Below are 25,339 nucleotides of genomic sequence, written 5' to 3' on the forward strand. Positions count from 1 at the left end.
GGATGGGAACAACTCCCATGTTAGGGGACAACAGGATCCCCGAGTTCGCATAACTTAACCGAATAACATTTGCCCGGTGGAGCCTCGAGTTGTTTTTCTTTTCTGAGAACGGTTGGGAATGGCTGACGTGCAGAGTGAGCCCTTTGGATGGTGAGAGTGGTTAAAAGGGAAAGTCAAGGTGTGCATAAATCGGTTCAGACACCTAGATATCAATCAAAGGGGAAAAAAAATGCGAGGCCTTGGCCTGTGTAATATTCAAGTGGAAGGTATTCTTGCAGAGTAATACGAGTAACTATTTACCATTCTGGAAAGAATAGTCTGGCACCACCGCCTCACACGCAGCAATGAGTTCTTTTTTTTTTTTTTTTTTGAAAATGTCAATCCATTACGAAATGGAGAAGCCCGAAGGCAGACAGATTACATCGCAAAATACAAGATTGAACCAAAACTAACACAAGCTAGACACGAGTACATGCTAACCAAACATTACTACTCTAGGCACCCCTGCCGAAGCAGGCTTGCAACTCGGTTGCCGGACTAGGAGCTCGTCTTCGAAAGTGATAGAGAAGTTTCGAGAGAGAAGTCTCGAGGGACAACAGTCCAACCCCAAACTACGCTCATGATGCAATCTGGTCGGGGACGATATCTAGAAAGCGCTCAAAACACCGGCACACCCATATCTGAAAGCTCAGCGACATTGGCGAACCACCACTGCCGACAACCCACTGACACGGGTAGACCACATCAATGCAAGCCTTGCTAACACTCCAGGCTCCGGCACACGTCCGTCGGCAGCACGACGGGCTCGTGGAACTGCAGCGGAGCAACCAGACACCACCCCCGAATACCAAAACCTTCAACTACAACCCAATCGCGCACCAAAATCGCCGGCACAACCCAGGCACACAACGGACATCACTGCAGCTGAAAGCTCCGGAACAACAAACCCTAACCTAAAATTATTATCCCACCACCAACACCCACTGGATCTAAACGCCTAGACCAGTACGGACCGGACTGGGGACACCGGCCGGTAGAAGACCAGGGCAAACGGCTGGTACAAAAGAAAATAAAAACAAAACCCTAACCCTAGAACTCACCTTATTGCCACATCAAACGCTTGCCGCTTGCCGGACCACCACTCACCGCCTTCTAGCTCCGGTCCGAACCAACATCGCCGGACAGCAAGGATGGAAAGCCCATCACGAGAGCCGGAGCACCGGCCAGAAAAACGGAAGGAAGAGGAACGAAAGAGGGGGGGAAGCGGGGAGGAACGAAGACGGTTGGGGGGAGGGGAGAACGAAGACGGGGGGAGGAGGGAGGAGAAGGAGGCGGCCCCCCTCCCCCGAATCTAGATCTGGTTAGATGAGTTTTCTAGAGAGAGAGAGAGGGGATTTCTGGGAGAGAGAGAGAGAGAGCTGCAACATTGAGTTCACGATGACTATTAATTGCTCCAAACAAGCCGATCTCGTGACCGCATGGCATAACTTCCAATTTTATTCAAGTTCAAACACCCTTAAAACCCCACGGCTCTTCTTGGCTGGCATGAGGATGAGGCAGCAATCAAAGGGCTTGTCGTCGAGAGGTTGCAAGTAGGGCTGTAAGTGAGCCGAGCTACTTGCGAGCTCGGCTCGGCTCATTTTGTAAACGAGCCGAGTCCACTCGGCTCGTTCAATAAAAGCTCAGCTCGTTAAGAGAGGCTCGGCTCGATTAAAGAGGCTCGTTTAGTAAATGGCTAAGCTCAGCTTGTTAAGGCTCAAGCCGAGCTCAAGCTTGCAGAAACTCGGCTCGGTTTGGCTCGTTTACACCCCTAGTTGCAAGGCTGGATCTCGCGAAAGCCAAATATTACAAACCTTGGAGCTACTGAAAGTTTATCTGGCATTTGGGCCTTAACTTCAAGGCTCCAAGCAGTTAAGGTGCCCAAAAGCTAAACCACTTAAACACCTAGTTGTGCAAAAAAAAAATCATGAAAGTTGAAGATGTTGAAGCCAAGTTCAAGAACAATTATGCTACTTCCCCACTCCTATATATCCATTTTTTGGGGGAATCCTTTTAGCCAAAGTAAAAGAAGAAATTTGGATTAAGAAAAGATGGCATGGGAATAATTACCACATGTGGCACGGAGCAATATTCCAAAAACAAGAGCTAGCCCCGAGCTAAAGTCTGTATTGCTGTCGCTTTAGGCCTCCAAAATTCTTTAAATTTCAAGGTCACTCTTACTTTTTTTTACCCCTTATAATATTTTAAAGAAATGCCTCATTTTAAATTTTTACTTAATTTTTTTTTGAATTTTAAGGCCCCCTCACTTTTTTTTATACCCCTTATAAGTTATAATAGTCTAAAAAAAGGTCTCATCTTTTATTTTTAATTAAATTTTTTGAATTTCAAGGTCCCTCTTATTTTTTTTACCCCTTATAATAGTTTAAAAAAAAGCCTCATTTTTTATTTTTTGAATTCCAAGGCCCCTCTTACATTTTCTTTCATTATTTCACTCCAAAACTTCCTAAAAATAATAAATTTGATTGGAGTGGAGTGAATACCTTGAAGATGTCAAACTCTAATATGTTAAATTGTCACGTAAATCTTCCAAAAAAAAATAAAAATTGACATCAATTTGAAGCCTGCCCATTTAGATGGAGGATTTGTTTTGGGTTGATATAGAATGAGAGTGAATATGTAATGATGTGTGATATGTTAAAAAAGATGATCCTACGTCTTAAGAATAGTGGATTTGTATTGCATTATTTGGATGATTTTTTGAGAAGGAAGATATAGAGGATAGATATGATGTGATTAGATATTGAATGACTAAATTGCCCCCACTTAGATTTTTAAATGATCAAAATTCGTTTACTTAATTATAATTAAAGTAAATACATATTTATCATTAATTATGGGATAAAATAATTTCATTTTGTTTTACAAATGTTTAAACTATATTATTTATTTGAGAAAATATTATTTTCCGAATTTTTTTAAAAATGTAATTGAAAAGTGAATTTTTTTTATAAAAAAAATTACAATTCACATACAAAAAAAAAAAAAAAAAAAACCATTCCAGAGGTACAACTCCTTCTTCGACGCCGACGTGAACGCCGACACAATCCCGTTCTTCTCCGACGAGCTCTGTGAGGTACCTCTCTCTCTCTCTCTCTCTCTCTCTCTCTCTCTCTCTTCTTCTTCTTCTCCTTCGCAAAACACTGTGTGGGGGTGAGGGTGGATTTGGAGGGATAAAAGAGTCCCAAATCCCCCTGATTTGCTAACGACAGGGGTGAGGCTCCGCTTGGCAAATCCACCCAAAACACTGTTGGAGGTGGATTTGTAGTCCCAACAGTGTTTTAATCCACCCTCCCAAAAATGCAACCAATGACCGGATATGAGTGGATCCAGGAGATGAAATTCGGGCGGCTCCATATCCGGCATCCAAACAGGGCCTAGTGGGCCTAACGTTAGCCGGGCAGGACTTGGCCTAACGTTAGCGGGGCAGGACTTGGGTTGGGGTCAACTCCTCTGTCAAACCGTTTGACAGTTTCAACTTTGGTAGGTACATTCCGATATACTCGCCCTGTAAACCCTACACTCCGCCTCCTCCTCCAAAGAAACGGTTTTAGAGAGCGGGGGGAGAGAGATCTGGTTAGGAGGGAGAATGGAGAGCGGAGCAGTGTTCACGGGGCTTCAACCAAATCCCAATTACCTCATCTCTCCATTACGCAGCGCTTGCAGGCTTCTTTTGCCTCAGAAGTGTTCCAATAAGAAGCAGTTTTGCCCTCAATCTCTCAAGGTATCTCCTCTTTTCACTTCCCCCTCTTTTATTCCCATAAATGTCCTAATTTGCAAAATACATTGTTTGATTTCGGAGGAAAATTTGCGATGCAGTTCCAAAGGCTGCCCCTTTTGGCATGTAAGAAGCTTAGCAGTACCATCCAAGAGGTCCCTCTCACAAGGTCTGTCCTTCTCAGATTCCTGTTCCTATTATTGACATTTATCCTTAACCTATTTCCTTCTTTAGCTAAACCAATTAGAGCTTTAAGTCCCAACCAATTGGGCTAGGCTACATGAATAATAGTTTCGTTTTTACCATCGTCCTTTGTTTTCCTTGATCGGGGAATGTTATTATTGTTAGAATAGTTGGAGCTATTAGCTCCTTGGAGGATAAGTTGAACTCCTGACCTCCTTCCTCCTGGCACCTAAGTGCATCCCCTGGCACCTAAGTGCACCCCCTGATGCCATTGGGCCAAAGGCCTCTTGGCATCAAGGCGTCATATTCATATTTTAAAAAAAACATCTAATCCTTTCGAACTACCCTCAACCGTAACTACATCAATTTTGATCTGCCTTCGTGTTACCCTCAACCGCAACCATATCACTCCTCCTAACTACTGTATCGGTCAATTTTCGACCACCTCAATTTTTTTTTTTCTCTCATCTTATTATCTTCTTTGATTTTTCTTATATTATCTGCTTTTTTTGGTTCCATTTGTTTTTCATCCAACTTGTTAAATTGACATTTGTACTAAAATCACAATTCATAAAGTTCTTCATGTAGTTCGCAAATGACAATTGGTATTCTGCAATTGCACTGGAATTCTATCCCTTAGTTGCAGGAACCTTCAACTATGCCCACGTTTCTTCGACGGAAACGCGTTTTCGCATTTCCGTCGAAGGAAACTCCAAGAAACCCGTCCCAATGACGACTGGAACTCGTTCCTTACCTATACGGGAAGTTACACCCAAAAAATGGTTGAGAGAATTACGATTCAAGTTGCAATTGGTACCTTTAAAGTTGTTTTGATCTTGTTAGTGAGCACATCTGATATTAACCTTCTAGAGTCATATTAATGCCCTTAACTTTTACGCCTACTTAATATGCACAAAGAGCTCTATTGTGTAATCATGTGCTACAATAAAAATGTTGAAATATAACTAGAAACTTATGATTTTAATAGTAATATTTTATGTGGTAGAATAATATTTTTATATTGACATTTAACAATATAAAATTTCAAAATATATTTATAATTTTAATAATTTTTCCTAACCACTCCCAATGGCGCTCCCACACTTCTGTGATCATCCGCTCCCCCGTCCCCGCCCCCGCTTCCGCTTCGTATAACTAAGTTCTATCTGTATATCACATAGTAGTGTATAGTGCTAAAGTTGGTTTTAATAAACTTTCGATTTCTATAGCTAAAAATCTGAAATTGTCAAGACTTGGGAATGACCCAAGTCACCCAATTGAATTGACCCCCAACACCAATTGAATTTTTTGGCTATGTCATTGCCACCATTGGAAGAAATTTCATTTGAGTTGCTTCATATTACACTTCTTAGATTGATACGAGAATTAAAAGAAGGCCTATTTTTGTCTTGCTCTTTAGAAGGATTTGTTGTTGTACTTGGAGGCACTAGAGATGCGTATATATAAAAATATTAACAAGCAGTTAGTAGTGTGATGCTAAAGTTGGCATATAGTCATGAAACCATGGCTCACCTCATGATGTTACACGATGAAGATAAATGATGTGAAAATGTACTTCCTGTGCTTTGCATGTTCTCAGCCAATTTTGTTCTATTTTTTCACACCGGAGTTGGGTTTGCATACTTCGTAAGTTCTTCTAGTTGTCTTTGCAAAATGTAGAACATTATTTTCTTATACTTACCTGTCTCTGTGAATACCAGTTGTTAGGAAAGGGTTTTGCAGAATAGATTGAATGCAGGAAACATGATGGATTTATAACTCGCTGGACATTAATTGATCTGGATTTTTTTGTATCATATATTTCTAGATTCCAATTGTATGTTTATTAATTGCGCCAATATTTTACAGTAACTTTTCTTCTTTTACTGCGACAGTGATGTTGCATATGAATTAGCAGACATAGATTGGGACAGCCTTGGATTTGCGTTGATGCCTACCGACTTTATGTATATCATGAAATGCTCACGTGGACAAACTTTTAGTAAAGGTGAATTACAGCATTATGGAAACATTGAGTTGAGCCCATCTGCTGGGGTCTTAAATTATGGGCAGGTTGGTCCTTTAGATCTTTATATGGTAGTCATGTACTTACATGCTATGGGCAAATAATTTGGAAATGTTCTTGTGGTATATACTTTGCTTTAAGCTGGTTGGTCACTTAATGGATTTTTCCCGTTGTTCTTTTGCCAATGTTGGAGGTAGAAATTTCTTTCGTCCTTTCGACGAGTTGCACTTGTTTGCATCAGACATTGCTTTAAATTCCCAGAAGATATTCATATAATTCTCGGCTTATTAAGTCCATGAAACATCATATCCTCTTGGAACGCCAAACAGTTCTTTTAGGCTTTTTTGAAATTATTATTTGTTGTTGTTTATTATGGTTTTAGTTAAATGCTGTGGTTTTAACTCGTTTTTTAAAATTCTCTTATTTTGGGTGTAGGGATTATTTGAAGGTCTAAAAGCTTACCGTAAACAAGATGGTAATATTTTGTTGTTTCGTCCTGAGGAAAATGCTTTGCGGATGAGGATGGGTGCAGAGCGAATGTGCATGCCTTCACCAACAATTGAACAGTTTGTGGATGCTGTAACTGCCACTGTTTTAGCAAATAAAAGATGGGTAATGTGCAACATTATCTTAGGGGTGAAATTTTGTTCCTAATTACTAGTTCTTTTTAGTCTACTATACTAAATTATTTGGGTTTTTTCAGGTTCCTCCTCCTGGCAAAGGTTCCTTATACATAAGGCCATTGCTTATGGGGAGCGGAGCTGTTCTTGGTCTTGCACCAGCTCCTGAGTACACTTTTCTGATATATGTTTCGCCTGTTGGAAACTATTTTAAGGTTTGCGACTTTTGCAATTGACTGCTGGTTTCCTTTCCCAATAATGGCTGTGTCGTTAACTCTGGATTTGTCTTCTTAGATGGTGGATTTTGTTGCTAGAAAATACATGGAATAATTGATGGATTTGGTTTCTCCCAGATATGCAAAAAAAAATTTGTTAATGTTTTAGTAGTGTACTGTCTGTTCTTCGTGGGGGTCATTTAGGCTTTCGAGTTAGGTTTATTAAATTAAGTGTTTAAGTATTGGCTTAGAAAATCCTATTTTAGAGAAATGAAATCACCAAGCGTTCTGGTTGGTGGATGCTTTGCTACCTTAACATGTCTCTTTCCCTTTTTTTTGGCTCTAAGTTTGTTACAAGTTTATGGAAACATATCTTGCTCAGAAACCTTTTATATGGATTTCCTAATTCCAGGAAGGTATTGCACCAATACATTTGATGATTGACACTGAAGTGCATCGAGCAACCCCTGGTGGTACTGGAGGTGTGAAGACTATAGGAAACTATGCTTCGGTGAGCTAGCCTTCCAGTTTGTGCTTATTCATTGACTAGTTTGTCAGTATCCATGCTTGGTTTTTCTTTTACAACCTCTGAAGCATAGGTTTTTCTCATATTTTTTTATTAACAGCTAGTACAACATCATCTTTGTCGTATAAATATTCTTAATTCTCAACTTATGTTCTCCCTTGCTTATAAATTAAACACTTATTTACCCCTTCAATTCCCTTGCCTCCGTTCTTTTTCTTTTTCATGATTCCTTTTTTGTTTACTTTAAGTGCTTTATTGTCCACGTTTGTCTCTTTCCTCAAGTTTTTGGGAGTCATATGGCATGTATTCTTTCAAAAATTGAATTCACCATGTAGCTGCAAAACACAGAATTTCAGGCAGTATTGTTATTTATGGTTGGTTTATTTCATGTTTCGTGTCAAGTATAAGGAATGTTTGCCTATGATCTCCGATTTGTTATGATTCAATGGGTTCCCCTACAAGGTGGCAGGTTTTTGATCTTGATATTGTATGAGCAATGGGGATGGTAATTACTTTTCTCCAACACTTTGTCTACACTAATGACTATAAATAGCCTTTTTTATTTTTGAACAGCAAAGAAAAGGATTTTAATAATCTTTGAACGATGAATACAAAGATTCAAAGGACCAAAGAGCACAGCGGCATCATACTATACCAAGTCTTATCCCAACTATTCTGCTTAAGCTTGCTTCCAAATGCTGCATTTTGGACTATACTGTATTAACCCCAACACGAGTAACTAGTGGAACATTGGAAAAAGAAGTCATAGTTGACATTTATATGAAAAGATTGGACTTGCTAACATATTCCATCTTTCTGATCCTCGTGTGTAGGTACTAAAGGCACAAACTGCTGCAAAAGCCAAAGGCTTTACGGATGTTTTGTACCTTGATTGTGTTCACAAGAAATATCTGGAGGAGGTTTCCTCCTGTAATGTGTTTGTTGTAAAGGTAAATTAGAGACTGGATCAGCTTCTTTGTAGTACCTTTTGTATAATGATTCTGCTATCTTGTGTTATTTCGAATGGTAACTGTCACTTATAGATTCTATTGAGACCAGATTTTGTGGTCTACTTGAATTGATAACATATTAGTTGATGACATTATAGTGATAATCGCGGTAGTTACAGCTTACAACAACTATACATGAGGTTTGTGTAACCATCGATTTTAGTTGGAAAAAACCCCTAGGTTTGTCCATGGTTGACTATCATTAGATACTGCAACTGTCCTGTAAAGATATAGGGGTCTCGTTTTTTGGTAGGCTATAATGAATGTTACAGTTGCTGAACTCGGTTTTTTTCACTCTGAAGTTGTGTTTGATTTGTGAAAGTGATGAAGCTAGGATAGGATCTTGAGTCGAAGAATGAGTTGTCCATGGTTGACTATCATTAGATACTGCAACTGTCCTATAAAGATATAGGGGTCTCGTATTTTGGTAGGCTATAATGAATGTTACAGTTGAACTCGGTTTTTTGCACTCCTCTGAAGTTGTGTTTGATTTGTGGAAGTGATGAAGCTGAAGCTGGGATAGGATCTTGAGTCGAAGAATGAGTAGCAAACCTCATGTATGAGAATGTTTTGAAATTGATATGTTCAACCATAGAATTGAGTTTGTAGTGTATAGTAATTGATAGGTTTGTAAATCCAGGTGGAAAGGTGTTAATTTTGTTCCTCTTGATATTATTTGGAAGTAACTAGTGAGAAGGACCAGAATTATGACCATCTCCGGTACTGTTCTCTTAATCTAATCAATGATCATAAGAAATTTTCAGTGTTCTAAAAGAAGGATTTAATCACCTATTAATCAACGATTAATCGGAAATTTGGCCTAACCGATTAGATTAATGCCTAAAGGTTGAATTAGTAGGTCAAGAGGTTAATCGGAGTTAGTCGGCGATTAACCGGCGATTAGTCAGTCGGGGTCTAGCGGCGATAAGTCGATTAATCGGTTAATGGGCGATTAGTCGGCTATCGGCAATTAATAGGGGTAAAATCTATAATTTTGGAAAATCAAGGGGTGTAACTGTTATATAATCATACCAGTTTAAGGGCTTTGAATCACAGTTTTTTGGGCTTGTTCAACACCCAGTCATCGATTGATCGATCTCGGAGTCACCTGTCATATCTCTGTGTAAAACACTAGATCTCCGAGCCGCCTATCGCCTCTCTCTCTCTCAAATTCGAGATCTCCTTTCACTCCACGCCTCCACCGACCTCGAACATTATTGTTTTTTTTTTAAAAGCCCATACCCATATCGACACGTTAGTGATTCTGGAAACAAAGTGTAGTAATATTTTTTATTAAATCTTAACACGAAGTGTAGTATTGTTTGGTGTATATAAATAAAGTTATTATAATCGGTGAGTGACTAATAAATGAACGGCCCATACCCAGTACCAGCTGGTGTTAGAATCATGTTCACAGTTTTCTGTAAATGAGAGATTTCTATGTCATATTTGAAAAACAATTGATGTTGGATTGATAGATGAATGTTCAATTTTTAATGAGAGTTGTCATTGGGGAGTATTTATAAATAAATAAATAAATACCCGAATAATTGCTACAAGCCGATTAATCGGCGATTAATAGGTCTCGAAGCTCGAAGGTGGTCGACCGAGCGACGAACGCCGAGCGACTTTTAGAACATTGGAAATTTTCAATGCATTTGTCAGTTGTTGGAACATGGGATTTTTACTGTTTTAAGATTGTACAAGGTTCTATTAAAAAAAAAAAAAAGATTTTACAAGGTTATGTTTTTCTGATTCCATGATTTAACAGTTTTAATCATGTATTGACTCTTTCACTTGTGGCTGAATTTGAAACTTTTGACAGATTGTCATACTGGCTTTACCATGCAATTGTTGTCATTACAGGGAAATTCTTTCCTTCATCGATGTAAAGCTTGTTTATAATTTTAAATCCTTCTATTATTTGTCTTTTAGGGCAATGTCATTTCTACCCCTTCTATAAAAGGGACAATCCTACCTGGCATTACACGAAAGAGTATAATTGATGTTGCTCGAAGCCAAGGATTCCAGGTACTCATGAGTTTTGAAAGCCATGAATTGTTGATAGCTAATGTTTATACACGACTACAAGTTTGCTTTTATTGGTGGATAATCTTTATTTGTTGCACCGTTTGTAATGGTAGATAATGGTCTGCCATTGCGAACCAATGTTTAAGAAACCGGACCAGGCCGACTGGTTAACTGGTTAACTCGTCACCCAGCACTAAGTCCGGTTCGGATTTATCACAAGACCTTTTCAACTCAAGAACCGGCCTATTTATTAAAAACCAGTCATAAAAGGCGGTCCAACTTGTGGCTCGTAAGAATCGCTCGTGGATCAATCAACCTGTACCGGATGCTTAAGCATTATAAAAATTCAACTCAGTCGCGCCTCAGCTTGCTAGTTGCCTACACCTCACGCAAAGTCCTTGTACAGCTCTTAGCAAGACTAGAAAGGCCCACTTGTGCAGTCTACCCTAAAAAATACTTGATGTGGGACGGCTTGGAGTGGTCACAGCTTCATAGCTGCACAAATGCAAAAACTAAGCATCAGGTTTTGACGATGGACAACTTTCATGCTGAATGTATCAATGTACTAATTGTTCCTTTTCATTTTTCGTTATCCTATATGACAATGATAATGATAGTCTATATTGATCAAAGCACTTCACGGATCTAAAGAAATTTACATTTACCTTTATTCCAAAAAGTCTCTAAAAAAGCATGTGAAATATGGCTCAAATGCTCAACTTAGTAGAACTAATTTTTGTGAATTTGGACACTTATGTCTTTTGATTTATGTATAAATATTTATATACCAATGAGGTAATTCAATTCCGGTTCACCCATTGGTTGAACCAGTGACCTGTCCACCGATCTATTTTCCGGTTCGCTCACTGGTCCGGTTTTATAACATTTTTACATACAGTGCAACACATGCCTGTTTAAACAATCCGCAAAAGAGAAAATAAGGCGTGAGCATATAGTGCCATTATTAGTTTTCCGACAATGGACAATAGCTTCGACCATCTCAGGAACCTCTGTTTGGCATCCCCCCCACCCACACACACATGATAGGCTGCTTTCTCGAACCTCTCCATGAACAAATCTGTCCTGTTACAAGGTTGGACGGTTTACCCGAACGGACCGTAAACCAACCTGTGTACATATGGCATAGAAATTTTTGTCTCCATTCTATGTACACCAAGAAGAAGCACTGTGAATCCTAAGTTCTTATCATAGGTAACCAGAAAAAGCCTGTGACCTTTCAATTTCCATGCAACCGGACTTCGGTTCCAATTTCTCAGTAGCTAAACAGATGCTAAGAGTATCCCTCCAACTAAATGAAAAACAAAGAACACAAACCTTAAAGACTATTGGCACAGCCGCCGCACAGGTGCATACATAATTGTAATCATTAAATAGCTCAGCACTCACCATCTGGAAACTCTTTGGTTGTACTTTGAAATCAAGCAAATGAACTAGTGCATAGGTCCATTACCAAACCAAACCAAGCCTTAAGTCCCAATTGATTTGGGTCGGCCAAGTGGCAGCTCCATTGTATGCAAATAATGAGAAAGCATTACAGGAAAACAACTGAAAGGGAGGGGGAGCGGAAGAGACATACGAGGAGGTTGGTGGACAGATACAGCAAAACAGGGCATATGTAGAGAAAAAACCAACGGTCTGGAGAGTACTACAACATACGCTAATATTAACATTTCGGATTGTGTGCTTTGAATGTGGTGCCCTGGTGTTGCGAAAGAGTAAATTCAGGGATGTCAAAATAGTTTTCTTAGTCTTTTCCTCGAAGTTTTCATGGAGGGGAAATAAATTGAACATAGTCAACTCAATTTGAGGGAGACTGGAGTTTTGGCAGAAAAAGTATGGAAATTATTCTGTAAGAGTATTGGAAAGAAAATTTCCTTACGAGTCTGAAATTTTAAAATTCTAAATTCTAATCAATACGAGCTTATCCCTTTTGTATCACATTTTAGAGCATGTGGTGTACAACATTTCGATTCCCTTTCCCATACCGGAAGAATCGGTGTCCTAGGTAACGTAAAAGAGAGGTACTCCCCAACACCGTTGGATCATTGGTTCTAGATTTCTTGATGGGATATTGGTAATGAAGTTGCTTGATTTTGTTTGTGTGTTGCATATGAATCGTAAACAACCAGGCCCTACTTGGTAGTCTTTTGACTCATTTTCGATGTTATATTAGAACTCCTAATCAGTGATTTAGCATGAATTCCTCTTATTTTCTAGATTTTGAGAACTTGCCTCCAGAAGATGGAATACGTTATGTCCATGCACGTTTGTGCGTGAAATTACTGATATGATTATTGTAGCTTTGTGTCTATGCTTGCACACTCATATAACTTCAGCTACCTGGTTATGTAAATTATCCGAAAGTAGTGCAACTATGCTACTGGTACTAAAGAGTATAGTGACTGGCGTCATCACTTGATTATAAAGATTATGTAATCAGTTTCTCTTTCTCCCCCTATTAATCCTGGCTGATGCTGTACTTGTATGTTCCTGCTGGTTATGGTCTTCTAGCTTTTATATGAATCCTGCAGCTTCATGCACAGCACAATTGACTTCTGGAGTCACTTCTCACTTTTGGTGTAGGTTGAGGAACGGCTTGTAGCAGTGGATGAATTACTTGATGCTGATGAAGTATTTTGCACTGGAACAGCTGTTGTTATATCTCCTGTGGGCAGCATAACTTATCATGGTGAAAGGTATAAGTGCATTTGTTTGGTTTTTCATTTGTAGTTTTATGTTTGCATTTTCCCGGAAAATGTATTGGAAGTGTCAGCAAAAAGTATTTCGCTGATAGTTATGCACTAGGATTAACTAGAAAATGGAAGAAATGGGTTGAACTGCATTATACCCTAGCCACTTGTGTCTTGTATCAAATGTTAGGTGCTAATGGAAGCTTGAGTTTTAGGGAACTGTATGGATTGGGCTCAGGCTTGTAGAAAATTTGAATTTGTAGCTAATTCACCTCGTTAACTGCGGTAGAATGATTCATTTAGCTTTTAATTCCAGCTGCCATTAAAATTGAGCTACGTGATTGTGATGGTATCATACCTTTTTCTTCTTGAGCATGACACCTCATGAATGTGGCAATATCCTATCATAGTCTGGTGAATAATGACAGGACTCACAGGGCGTCAAAGTATAACTGTGCTTATGGGCTGATGCAAGTTATTTGACTTGGTGGAAAAATGTCACACATGAAGTTTTGGAGCTTTAAGAAAAAAGACATTTCCCTTTAGCCGATAAAAATAGAAAAAGGAAGGATATTTCACTTCGATTGAAAATTTAGTGTCATTCTCTCAACGTTCCGAATGCCATTTTGAAATGGCAACCTAGCTTACGACATTGTCATACAGGTAACAGAGGCTTAATGTCCCAGTCATGCATTGGGAAGCATTACGTCTACAACTGTTAATATAGTCCCTTTGCTTTGTCTATACATCTTTTCATGGTGCAGTATCTTAGATTCGTTGTTCTGCTTTCTAAACTTTCATTGGCTGTTTGAAAGATTTGTGAACAACCAAAACATACAATGGCATAACCTTCCTGGTGACATAATGTCTTCTCATTATAGTGTATATATACTAAAAAAACAAATGGCTTTACAACATGCGACCCCCTGCTAAAAGTATTTGAAATGGAAAAATCCCCTCTTTACTAACCTGAGATTTGCTTATGTCGGGACTAGTTTTCGATTCGATCTTCATGTTTTCCTCTACAATACCTAATCTATTGTGTTATTTTGCAGGATATCTTACAGAAACGGTGGAATTGGTGTTGTGTCACAACAACTATATTCTGCGCTCACCAGACTACAGATGGGGCTTACGGAGGACAAGATGGATTGGCTTCTTGAGCTGAATTAGTAGTTTCAAATGTTTTGTATGTTATGGTTTTGTGCTTTTTTTAACTATGGGAAGTGTGTACTTCGCTTTCTTTGGTTGGTAAAGATTATTTAGTTTTATGTTCTTTATTCTAGTGTAGGCAGGCAGTCATCTTGTTTATGTGTCTCAATGTTACTTTCTTCTACACATGATTGTGGCCCGTGGTAGCTCCTGTCCAAAACGGAATTCCCCGGGCCATTTCTTTTTGTTTATTTAGCCCCTTTACTTATTTTGTTGTCCCTGTTGTTCCCCTTTATGTTTTTTGTATCTGTAACTCTATAACTCCATCCTTTTATCAATGCATTTCTATCATGTTTCAAAAAAAAAAAACACATGATTGTGCAAGAGATTCAAAGTTCTATTCAATAATCATAATATCTTTTTTTGGCATCCTATTCATAATATCTTGTGTTCGTGTGCTGTTTGTGTTGCATGACATTGTGATGAAAATGTCCGGCTTCCATTTTAAATCTTCAATTTTTCTATTAAATAACCAAAGGAGCAACTCATCAGTCTTCAATTTTTAGTCTTTCACCCCTTAAATGCAATAGCCAAACTCATGAATGAATGGTGCAAAATTCAATACCCTTCTGTCACAAAGAGCTGGGGAGATATTTCATGCTCTACTCTTTCCAGTGCAATAAAGCTCTTCTGAGAAACTGGAAACCGTGAAGAAACATCTCTCAGAGATCCACCCGGAAGTCCTCTTTTTGCAAAAGATCAAGAGGTTGTCAGTACGTGAAAACAGGTGTTCATCTTTAGAGGATTCAGTTTCTGCAATTTCCATTTGTAGCGAGACTAATCTCATTTCCACACAGAATCAAGGAACAGATTCGCGCATTGTCCATCTTTCTGTTCAGGAGGGCTTAGACATGGGTGAGGCCACATGCTGCTATTACATTTATGGACAACGCTTCCCTGTGAAAACTGAGAATGTGGTGGATTCTAGAAAGGATTTAAATGAATGGGCCATATCTTTGGCTTTTGCGTTTGGTGATAGACTGTTGGTGTCTTTGCCTTCCTGCCTACTGCGATGGTGACTAACTTTCCCTTCACAGTGCATGCAGATTTCATTCTTTCATCTTCGAGAGAATCTATACTCTTGGATAACAACTGGAATTTGGGAATTCTTGATTGTGTTCCTTCGTCCTTTGTTAATGCTCTTATGACTTTTATGAAGCCCACTCAAATGGCCGAAACGTTCCCCATGGCTTGCATGGTTGAATTCTTGCCTGTACGAGAGTCTCCTGTCACACAATTCAATAGATTGAGAGAGTCCATTAGAATCGAGGTCAAGTCACAACGCATTGTTCCTTGTGAGTCAATCTTGACTGACGAAATGGTTTTCTGTGAGCCGATCAATGTAGTTCGGATCTTACCAGAATTCCGGAATATCCTGTCCAATATGAAGGGACTTGGGGTTTCTCGAAGTGGTATTTCCGACCAAGGAAAGTACGTCCTACATAACTCTATGGATCGCAGAAAATATGAAGAAACTTGGAATTTTCTGGAAGTGCCACCTGTGGAAGAAAGTTATGACTGGTGTGGAAAATGCATTGAAACATGTGACCTTGTGTTGCGTGTACCTACGGATGTGTATGTGGAGCTTCTTTGCTTTCTTGCTGGAAGTATTTTCCATTTAAGATTAAGACTATGAGCAGAGTTACTCTTCTCAAATATATTGCTTGGAATGATGGGCAGGTTCTCCCGTGTAGCTTATCACAAATTAAGCAGGGATCATTGAAGGTTCATCTTGTCTAGGGGGCTCGACGTCATTCCTGGCTAAACAAATGGAACATAGAAATGGGGTGCCGAGGTGATATTGTTTTTCTTGCCAGATGATACGGTTAGTACTATTGTTGGACACAAGAAGGAAATTACTGTGAAGAATTGGCTTGTGTCTAAGGCTAAAGGTTTGTTGGTCATCAACATTTTTATACATACTGTTCAAAACTGGTTGATATTGCTAGGAAAAACAAAGACCCAAAACTTCTAGTTGCACTGGCTCATCTTGTTTATCATTCTACTTTGTCGAAGTACATCAATTCGCGTTACGTCTCTCATGTATTGCAGTCTCTGCCAGTGGTTGATATGGCTGGGAATGTACGCATGTGTAAAAGTCCTCTTGTGCCCACTTCTAGAAGCGCTTGGCTGAAACTCTTTGGTTCTAGCGACGTACTTGCTAGAGAACTTGAGCTAGAAAACGAGAGAGCAGAGGGATATGGCTACTGTTCTAGTAAGTACGCAGAGTTGGGGGAGGTATATGCTGAAGCTGCTAATTTTGCTGGAAAATCTACGGCAGAAGGTGAACTATTAGACTTCCTTATTAAGCAGGGTAAGGCCATGGACTTGCATGATATATTACCTCAAAATAGAGCACTAGATATTGCCTCCAATTAGCTAACAAGTGATCAAGCTCTGTTGCTATTGCAATGGATCCAGAATCTGAGAGCCAAGAAGTGCAGCGCCATCAAATATGAGATACGTGAGAGGTTCATCGGAAGTACAAGACGTGGGAAGTGGATGAAGACATATGCTGGCTTTAGTCCTCCGAGTTCTTGCTATCTTTATGATGGTACCGAGTCATCTACTCTCTTAGACATTGGGAAAGAGTTTTGAGGTCTTGTCAGCTATTGATGAGAAGTATTATAATTACAGGATAAAATCATTTAAAGAGGACCTGATGTTTGTTGGCGTAATAATCGGGTCAGAAGATATCTACCTGCTCATTGTTAATCACCCCAAACCTCTTATCTCCTCTGCAATGAGTGCAAGCCTGGGAATTTCACTGCTAAGTTTTATCCGGTATTCAAATGATAATACTCCAATAAGCTGGATGTAGAGTTTTTGAAATCCCTTCAAGATGGAAAATGGTTGAAATCAGACCAAGGTTTTGTTAATCCTCTCGGAACCGTTTATCTGACTCTTGATATTGGAGAAGCTATTCAACATGTCACAGAGATGCGAATCGTTGATAAAACTTATTATCTGGACGAGCTAAGGGGTTTTGTAAACGAGCTGAGTTGCTGGGGGTGGTATTGAATCTGGAAAGCATGTATAGACTAATTCCGGGACATTTCAAGTTTCTTAATGATAATCACATATGAGTCATTTGTTAAATTGAATTGAGTTTCATGTCAATTTAAGGGAAAGGGAAAAAAAACACATCAATGATATAACAAAGACACTCCCATGCCTAAGTTAATCTTCGCCGACGAATACTCGATAGTAGAAATGAATGGTACAATACCTTTCTCGGCCTCTTGGCTAAGATCAAGAAATGAATGGTACAACGTTGTACCTTCTTCGATTTCTCAACATGTTTCAAACACAGGATATTATTGGGTGGGCATTGTAAAACAAACAGAGAGAAGTCTTGTGCTTCCGATGAAGGGAAAAATAATAAAAATAAAAATCCTGGGCTTTGTTTGGTCTTGACGAGGTAAAGGGCCGACAATGTGCTATCTTGAATGGGTTGTGGCCTTGGATTTGACGGCCCAACACTAACCTGTCCCGGGCAAATGTTATTCGCTCTTGAGGACCCTGTTGAGTGCCATCCAATTTCGGCAATAGACAGTTTAGATTTTATCTTAGCAATGAACGAACGGACGGTTAAGACGAAATATGAGCCATTCATTGTCGAAATGGACGATCCGGATGAAAACAACACTTAAGCGAATAACATTTGCCCGGTGGAGCCTTGGGAATTGGTCTAGTTGGTCGATAGTTTTGCTTCCCGCGCAAATTATCAGGGTTCGATTCTTGAGATCAGGAAGCAAAAAAAATTATCATGAATCCCGTAATTTTGGTGTAGATATCTTGCCTTTGATGTGAACTGAGGAAGATATTGGTAGATATCCACGTCAGAAAAAAAAAAAAAAAAAAAACCCTAGTAACATTTGCCCGTTGGGACATCCACAAAAAACAACATACACAAATACTGTAGAACACAAAAAGAGTGCGACAAATAACGGATTTGCCCGTTGAGTTTTGGCTGACTTTTGCCACTCATTTGGAGTTCTGGGCACCCAGATTCGACCGTTGCAATCCCAACGCAGGAGTAAATCTCAACTTTAAATTATCCTTCGAATAGACTTTCTGTTCCTTCGTTCAAAAACATCTGGACAATTCTCTCTCTCTCTCTCTCTCTCTCTCTCTCTCTCTCTCTAACACACACACAGACACACATTTGGTCCTGGAGAATGCAAATGGAGACTTCCTTTGCTAATTTTCACACCCGGAAAATTCAAATGGAGAATGCACTCGAAACCCCTCCTAAAGCACCAACTCGCTCCGAGAACAACGATTTTGACTCCAAAACACCAACTCAAAATCATCGAACCGATCAAAAGCTGCAAAACTCCGGCAACAATTCTCCTATCATAACCGGCTCTGCTCCTTACCGCCTCAACGTCCCCAAGCCATTCAAATACCCCGAAAGGTATATTTACGCACGCACTGCTCAGAAACTTCAAACAAGAAATGGGTCATAAATTTGACCAGATATAATAAATTTGACTCTTAAATTTCAATTTGAGCAAAAAAAAAAAAATTATGAATTTCTTATTGTAATTTCTATTTAAATTGGTATTGGATAATTGGAATGTTCCTTGTTCAATTTGGCAGGTACACTAGCCCAACTGATCAAATGATGTCGCCTATTTCGAAAGGCCTCCTTGCTAGAAGCAGGAAAAAACCAGGGATGCTCTTGCCTCCTTCTAAAAATCAAACCAAGGTATATAGAATTTTGAGAAGTACAACAGCAATCTTTGATTCAGTTGATGATTCTTTGCCATTTTATTTTCGAGTAATGCCACAGACACGGGCAGAGGACTTAGATTTATTCGGAACGGTTCGATTCACGTTGTAACGTATCGTAATCTCTACTCAGTTGATGAGTCTTTACCATTTTATTTTTGAGTAATGCCACAGACACACGGACGGAGGACGTAGATGTATTTAAAACCGTGCAACTCACTTGGATTCCACACGACATACATGGAATATGCACAAATCATAACGTTTCGGACACATCTGTATCTGAATGAGTGTCCCCTCTGTCTGTGTTGGAGCATTTGCTTTATTTCTCAGAGAAAAGTTTGAAAGGTATTGAAGTGTTTTTTCTCACATCTGCAGATTCAGGAGTTGACTGTTCAGGAGGTGGGTCTTTCTCAGACTTGAAGCTTTTACAAATGGTTCTTGATTTGATCAATTTAAGAAGTTCTCAGGAGATGTACATGTGTTGCCGTGTAGCTTGTTTCTCCTTTTCATGGAAGTTTATTGTATTCCATGAGCATCTTTTGTTTCACAATTTACTGATAAAAAAAGAAAAAGAAAAAAGAAAATCGTTTGTTTCACAATAACTGGTCTCCATGACTTAATTCAAGGGCAAGAATCGTTTGTAACAACACAATGTGTGTGATGAGAAGACAAATGCCCAATGCTAGTACGTCTCGGGTGTCAAAACACATAAACACACCGATTATGAGCATCAAACGAGTTGATTCGAGACACCACTCACTACAAAATTGATCTGGAGAGATGATTTTGAATGGATCCTTTTGTGGGAAGCTTAATACAATGGGAGAGAATGTCTCCACCATCCCATAACAAAACCTTGCAGAAAAAATAGCAGGCGGCGACAATTCCTAATACTTAAAGGGTCACATCTAAACGAGAGGAAGCCCATAAAAATGGATTTCGAGATATATCATCATTCTCACATACATCAACTAAATAATATTCATTTAGCGGAAACAACTTGTTTAAAATCCATAAGCTATAGACAAATTTTCGGAAAAAATCGAGCATTATTCTTTATTCTCTCTCTTTTTTTTTTCTTTTTTTAAAGAAACCAAGCACCGAAAAAACCATTACGCTATTTGTTAGAGTATAACACCAACTACAGAATTGAAAACGGACCGGAGGAGATACCAACATCCTTGATATCCCCGGTATACATAAAAGTTTCTCACAACTAGAATGGCTAATTAATTTAGGAGGGAAATTAATAAGGAGGGAAACGAAGGAGAGAGAAAGCAGAGGATAAACATTGTAGTAGTAGTTGTTTTCCCGAATTGGCCGCCCAACCCTCCATTTTCAGCACATTTTCTCAGATCAAACTTTACTAACGCCTCCCTATGGCCATTGTCCTAAATACCCTTTCTTCTTCATCCTATCTTGATTGTTTGCCAGCTGAATATTACCTCCTTTTCCTCTACTTTTTATTCTCTTTCCCACTTAGAAATTCTTTCTTTCCCATCCTATATTATCGTATTCCTCTTATCTTTATCTGGTTGAGAAGGGGAAAAATCTATTGGGGCCTTCAGGGTTTTCTTGATTTCACCAAGTAAGTTCAATTTCTTGACAATTTATGTTCTTGTAGGTTTCTGTATGTATATATTCATGATCCATGCAAACCCATTTGCTCAATGCATGTATGTTGTAACCAAAATTGGTTGATACCAGCAAGTGCGCGGCGGGATTGTGCTCCCGGGATTAATCGAGGTGTACGTAAGCGGGCCGGAAACCTGAGTTGTAAAAAAAATTGGTTGATACCAAAATCCCCATGTGAAGCTGCAGATTTTTTGGGTTAATTACAATACTCAGGGGGGAAAAGCGGGAGGAATTTAATCGCATGGGATTAACGGGTTCATTTAGCATTGACAAATCCGAATAGCAAAATCAACAGAACTCAGCAGAATCTCTTGAAGAATGTAGTATCTATTTGAGTTTCTGCCAAAATGCGCCAATTTCTTTATTGGAATCCCCAAATGTGATTCTATTCAACAGGTTGGCCTGGTGGTTCTAGAATTTAGGAATTTGTTGTTGTGTGAGGTCTCAAGGTCAAAACTTTAGGAGCCTGCTAGTGGACGGTGGGTTGGTCCCCGAGGTGGAATCTGGCATATCTTAATTCTTAACCAAACTCTTCTCGTAGGTTCGACACGAGCTTTCAATTTTCATGGTTTGGAGAGGCTTAATTGTCTCGTAGTTTAGCTGCTTTATCTGTTTTTTAGGTGCGCGTAAGCTAGTCCGGACAACTTGGGTGATCAACAGTATATAAGGACTTGCAACATCAAATTGGCATCCTGATTTATTCACCAAATCTTGCTAGAAATTAAATTTAGAGAAATAGAATCTTTATTCGTTTTTTCTTAAATCTCTTCCAGGCTGTACCCTAAGGCTCCAATTGTTCATGAGAAGATTTGAGGGAAGTGGAAGTAATGCATATAGAGTTTGAATGTTGTTTTGCTGTAAGTTTCTTTAAACGTATTTCATTTTATTTATCACATTCTTTCCAAGACCCAAGCAAAGGATTTTTTTCTTTTTTTTTGGGGGTCCTTTCCTTAATAACTTGCACACGTTGGATTTTTACGCAGACATTGTTAGGCCAAGTTGTAATTTATCCCGGTGTTAGTCAAGAGTTCATAGCTTTTGGAGCTTTAGAAACATCAGCAATTCAGACTTCAGGATTTCATCTTCTTGGTGCAAGGTTCAAGATTAATTCTTTGTAGCACTTAATGTCCTTTTATAGTCATTTGCATTTTCTTCTATCATGTAAGCTCAGTATTATGCCTTTTCCACCACTTTGCAGCGTTGGTATTGTTGAGATGCCATAGGTCCTAAGCAACACTTGATCTAAGTAGATAAGCAATGGAATCAGAACGTGGGAGTGGAAATAGTAAGCCACCACCAACGATGCATACAGAGAATTCTCACGATGATGGCGATCCAGTTGTCAAAGGAAAAACCTCGCGCTCCTCCTCCTCTTCCTCTTCTTCATCTGCTTCATCTTTCGATCCTTTAACTGACTCGGACGATGGTGAAAAGGAAATTCCTAATGCCTCCATCACCAAATCGGAACAGAGTAGCCCTATTTTTCTGGGACCCGGGGTTGTCACATTGCCTGAAAATCCTGCTCAGACGCCAGAATGGAGCATGATAAGTGCATCGCCAAGGGCTGGATCGGGACTCTTGTTGTCACAAGAACTTTTTCCTCAGAATCCAGAGTGGAGCATGCTTACTGCCCCACCGAAGCAATTCCCTCCTGTACAAACAATGGGGCGGCCTGGCACTGGCACTGGCTATGACCCTAATAGAATTCCAACTTCCATTTTTGCTCCCAAACCCGCCAATCCTATGGAATGGAGTGTTGCTTCGAACGAGTCGTTGTTTAGCATCCACATGGGCAATAACAGTTTCTCCAAAGATAATGCTATTCTTATGGGTAAGTCGCAAGAACTTGGCAAGGCTGATGACTTTATCTATTTGACATCGACCCAGAAACCAGTTACTGAAGCTAAACCAGATGAGTTCAATAACTCTTCGTCTCCATTGCCAACTGTAATTGAAGTAGCGGCTGAAAATCATAGGAAGAGTGATATGAAAGAGTCTGGAGTAAAAGAAGTAGCAGATGAAAAGCCAAAGGTGGTTATGAAGGAAACAGCAAAAGACAATAGTAAGGAAATCACGCCTCCTGCTGAGGGGGTCCGAATCTCGAATAATGGCTCTAACGTGTCCGATGGTAAAGAAACGCCTCATGCTGATGGTGCACGTAATTCAAGTAGCACTGCTCGCCTTTCTGATGAGAGTGGTGCCAGCAGCAGTTCTTTCGCGTTCCCAGTGTAAGCTGTTTCTTTCTTAAAAATTTGTTAGCAAAAATAGTGGGCAAATTTCAAATGGATTCTCGTCTTGTTAAGTGAATGACTTCTTGAATAATGTATGCTCGCCAGTTCCTTGTCTCCCAAACGTATCGGTTTCTTATTATGCCAACCATTCCTAATTTGCTGTCGTCAACTTGAATTTGGCCAAACTAACATGCATGCGTTTCTATCTAGCTGTGAACTTTGTTTCAGATTAGCAAGTTATTCTCGCTATGCCATGTTCTCTTCACCAGAATTCCTATGGCACTATTTGAGTGGTTGGGATTATAGTCGGGGGATACAATCCCATTGATTAATTAACCCTGTGGGACTAACAGTGAGGAGATCAATGGTAACACATTTCCCATTGTATTGTATAATCCCATGTTCCGTGGAATTTCATTTTAGACAGACATTTGATCTTGACTTCAAAAGTTCCAAGCCAATGTAGGAAATATGGTCGTCTTAGATTTATAGTTCAATCTGATGCTTTAGTCCAAACAAACAAACGTGGCCATTAATGTGTGTTCTTCAAATCTGTATCTGTAAATATAGTTCAACTAGTGCCTCTCAGTCACGCGCGCTCGTGTGTGTGAACCAATTAACTGGGCTGGGAGTCCATTACCTGGAGGATTATGCTAACTTTATCTCTCTACATATCAGATTCACGGGTGAAGGTGGAACAAGTGCCTCGGTTAGGGTGGCTCCTGAAAATTTGCAGCAAAAGCCTCCTGAGAAACCACAGCCACAGCCACAGCCACAGCCACAGTCACAGTCACAAGCCCAGGACGTGAACCTCCCAAAAACTGCTGAAACAAGATGGTTCCCTTGCTTCACTTGTCGATTGCCCTGCTTTTGAGAGTTTATTTGGCCATTTTCTTGTTCTATGATAATCACTAAACGGTTCCCCCTTCACTCAAAATGCCTTGGCGAAAGCAAAACTGTGCCCCAGCCTTGAAAACGGTTTATTGCATCTTTTTCAAGCATAATGAGTCGAATCCCAATGAAGTTGCAGAGTTGGCTATGATTCTGTATCTATGTTGGCTCGTACAATTACGTTTGGCATGTATGGTTCAAACTTCAAAGACACACGGTGGTATTAAATGTGAAGGATGAAATACATTTTCGAGCCGATTAGTGTAAATCTGCCTGATATTTGTTCTCCATGTAGTCTAGCTAATGTTACCAGTCGTCGGTCCATTCGTCTTAGTTTGTAATCTGTAATTTATGATTTCTGATGGAGCTTTTAACCAGTGAACAAGTACGGTTGTGCTGCAGTCTTTGACCCTTTATTTCGATTTCTTCGTTAATTCTCATTTGGTCATTCTGCTGGATAAGTGAAATGAAATTCTTTTTACTCTCTTTGTGAGAAGTTTCTCCTGAACTTTTACATGACTTCGAGGAAGTGGAAATGGTAATGGAAGTTAATAGAATTATTTTTACCTTTCTTTTTCCTCTTAACTATATTGACCCAACTCCAGTTAATAAGTACTAGAAAAACTTATTTATGAATCTTTCCGTGTATTCGCGTTTACAAAGCCAAATCGGGTGCGTCCAAAGTGTATTGGACGGTCCGGATAGTAAAAAAGCTATTCGCACGAATAGTTAAACTCTTCCAGCAAATAGTTTTTTTACAATCTGGAATCTAATGCCGAAACGGATGGCTGTGATTGCGCAGCTCCGTGACAACTTGTTCATGGAGCCTCCGTGAAAAAGTTTATCTCAATAAGTACTCCTAGTTTATATGGTTAACGAATAACGCTTGGCTGCATGCATGCTATGGTGGGGAGGTTTTTACCTTAGGAAAGAAAATCCTCTGCTCAGTAGAGTTCCGGCAAGAGAACTTTCAAGACTCTAAGAAACGTTAGGCTACTGGCCGGGATTTGACCGGAATATTTCTCTGATGCTTGAGTTAACTAGGCTATCACGATCAGGGTTTCGGGCAAAATATTCCTTCGATGCTTAAGTTAGCAACTAAGAGAGAAAGAGAAGAAGAGAAACTATGGTTTACTGTATGAACCGTCTATTGCTTAGTTAAGATCCGAGTCGTCGATTGTTGAGATGAACGGCCGGACCAGCCGCTCTGTACCCACTCTGCAGGGTGTTGCTGGCAGCATCCCCATTCCGGTTTTGATCCTTTTTCTGCTAAAGTAAACTATTGGATCCATTGTCTTTCCAATTTGCTTCAATCCATCAGTGTTCTTGAACTAAACAGCATATTACTAAAAAAAGCAACCAGAAAAAAAGAAGAAGCAATGCTTGGGGACTGAAAAACCAGAAATTGAATTAAATACTTGTTTGTTTGTTTTTTTTGAAAACAAAAAAGGTGGGAGGGGCAACTAGCGTAGTAACCCTTTGGGCGTGTGACCATAGGGGCTCCCTGCCCGCCGATGAAATGTCCGATTCGAA

The 25,339-nt window shown here is 39.5% G+C and overlaps 3 protein-coding genes across 5 annotated transcripts; all 3 read left to right on the forward strand.

Annotated features, from left to right (window-relative positions):
* The first annotated feature begins 3,538 nt into the window (after positions 1–3,538).
* Positions 3,539–14,673, forward strand: LOC131302294 (branched-chain amino acid aminotransferase 2, chloroplastic-like). 2 transcript variants are annotated; one of them, XR_009191691.1, is made up of 11 exons: positions 3,539–3,781; positions 3,877–3,944; positions 5,854–6,031; positions 6,420–6,596; positions 6,688–6,819; positions 7,232–7,330; positions 8,179–8,295; positions 10,291–10,386; positions 12,991–13,103; positions 14,153–14,449; positions 14,635–14,673. XR_009191691.1 is itself a non-coding variant. In XM_058328849.1 (10 exons), exons 1-10 carry the CDS (start codon positions 3,647–3,649, stop codon positions 14,268–14,270), a joined length of 1,233 nt encoding a protein of 410 aa, XP_058184832.1. In that variant the 5' UTR covers position 3,646; the 3' UTR covers positions 14,271–14,517. The 2 variants fall into 2 exon arrangements, 1 of the variants encoding a protein (XP_058184832.1); XM_058328849.1 differs by lacking the exon at positions 14,635–14,673 and having other exon boundaries at positions 3,646–3,781; positions 14,153–14,517.
* A 3,723-nt stretch (positions 14,674–18,396) lies between these two features.
* On the forward strand, positions 18,397–19,648 carry LOC131302313 (uncharacterized). The gene is made up of 3 exons (XM_058328875.1): positions 18,397–18,729; positions 18,915–19,023; positions 19,425–19,648. The coding sequence occupies exons 1-3, from the start codon at positions 18,491–18,493 to the stop codon at positions 19,467–19,469; spliced, it is 393 nt and encodes a 130-aa protein (XP_058184858.1). The 5' UTR covers positions 18,397–18,490; the 3' UTR covers positions 19,470–19,648.
* A 753-nt stretch (positions 19,649–20,401) lies between these two features.
* Positions 20,402–24,291, forward strand: LOC131302296 (uncharacterized). 2 transcript variants are annotated; one of them, XM_058328851.1, is made up of 5 exons: positions 20,404–20,637; positions 21,458–21,541; positions 21,668–21,780; positions 21,883–22,912; positions 23,594–24,291. In XM_058328851.1, exons 4-5 carry the CDS (start codon positions 21,942–21,944, stop codon positions 23,787–23,789), a joined length of 1,167 nt encoding a protein of 388 aa, XP_058184834.1. In that variant the 5' UTR covers positions 20,404–20,637; positions 21,458–21,541; positions 21,668–21,780; positions 21,883–21,941; the 3' UTR covers positions 23,790–24,291. The 2 variants fall into 2 exon arrangements, with proteins under 2 accessions (XP_058184835.1, XP_058184834.1); XM_058328852.1 differs by lacking the exons at positions 21,458–21,541; positions 21,668–21,780 and having other exon boundaries at positions 20,402–20,637.
* The last annotated feature ends 1,048 nt before the right edge of the window (positions 24,292–25,339 follow it).

The sequence above is a fragment of the Rhododendron vialii genome, chromosome 10a, assembly GCF_030253575.1.
Source record: "Rhododendron vialii isolate Sample 1 chromosome 10a, ASM3025357v1".
Classification (NCBI taxonomy): domain Eukaryota; kingdom Viridiplantae; phylum Streptophyta; class Magnoliopsida; order Ericales; family Ericaceae; genus Rhododendron; species Rhododendron vialii.

Excerpts from the sequence above, each read along its gene's own strand:
- LOC131302294 (XM_058328849.1), top strand. The coding sequence starts at position 3,647 with ATGGAGAGCGGAGCAGTGTTCACGGGGCTTCAACCAAATCCCAATTAC. Across the intron at positions 6,032-6,419 it reads GGGTCTTAAATTATGGGCAG|GGATTATTTGAAGGTCTAAA; the intron begins GTTGGTCCTTTA and ends TTTTGGGTGTAG. Across the intron at positions 6,597-6,687 it reads TTTTAGCAAATAAAAGATGG|GTTCCTCCTCCTGGCAAAGG; the intron begins GTAATGTGCAAC and ends GGGTTTTTTCAG.
- LOC131302313 (XM_058328875.1), top strand. The coding sequence starts at position 18,491 with ATGCAAATGGAGACTTCCTTTGCTAATTTTCACACCCGGAAAATTCAA. Across the intron at positions 18,730-18,914 it reads CCATTCAAATACCCCGAAAG|GTACACTAGCCCAACTGATC; the intron begins GTATATTTACGC and ends TCAATTTGGCAG. Across the intron at positions 19,024-19,424 it reads CTTCTAAAAATCAAACCAAG|ATTCAGGAGTTGACTGTTCA; the intron begins GTATATAGAATT and ends TCACATCTGCAG.
- LOC131302296 (XM_058328852.1), top strand. The coding sequence starts at position 21,942 with ATGGAATCAGAACGTGGGAGTGGAAATAGTAAGCCACCACCAACGATG. Across the intron at positions 22,913-23,593 it reads AGTTCTTTCGCGTTCCCAGT|ATTCACGGGTGAAGGTGGAA; the intron begins GTAAGCTGTTTC and ends TCTACATATCAG.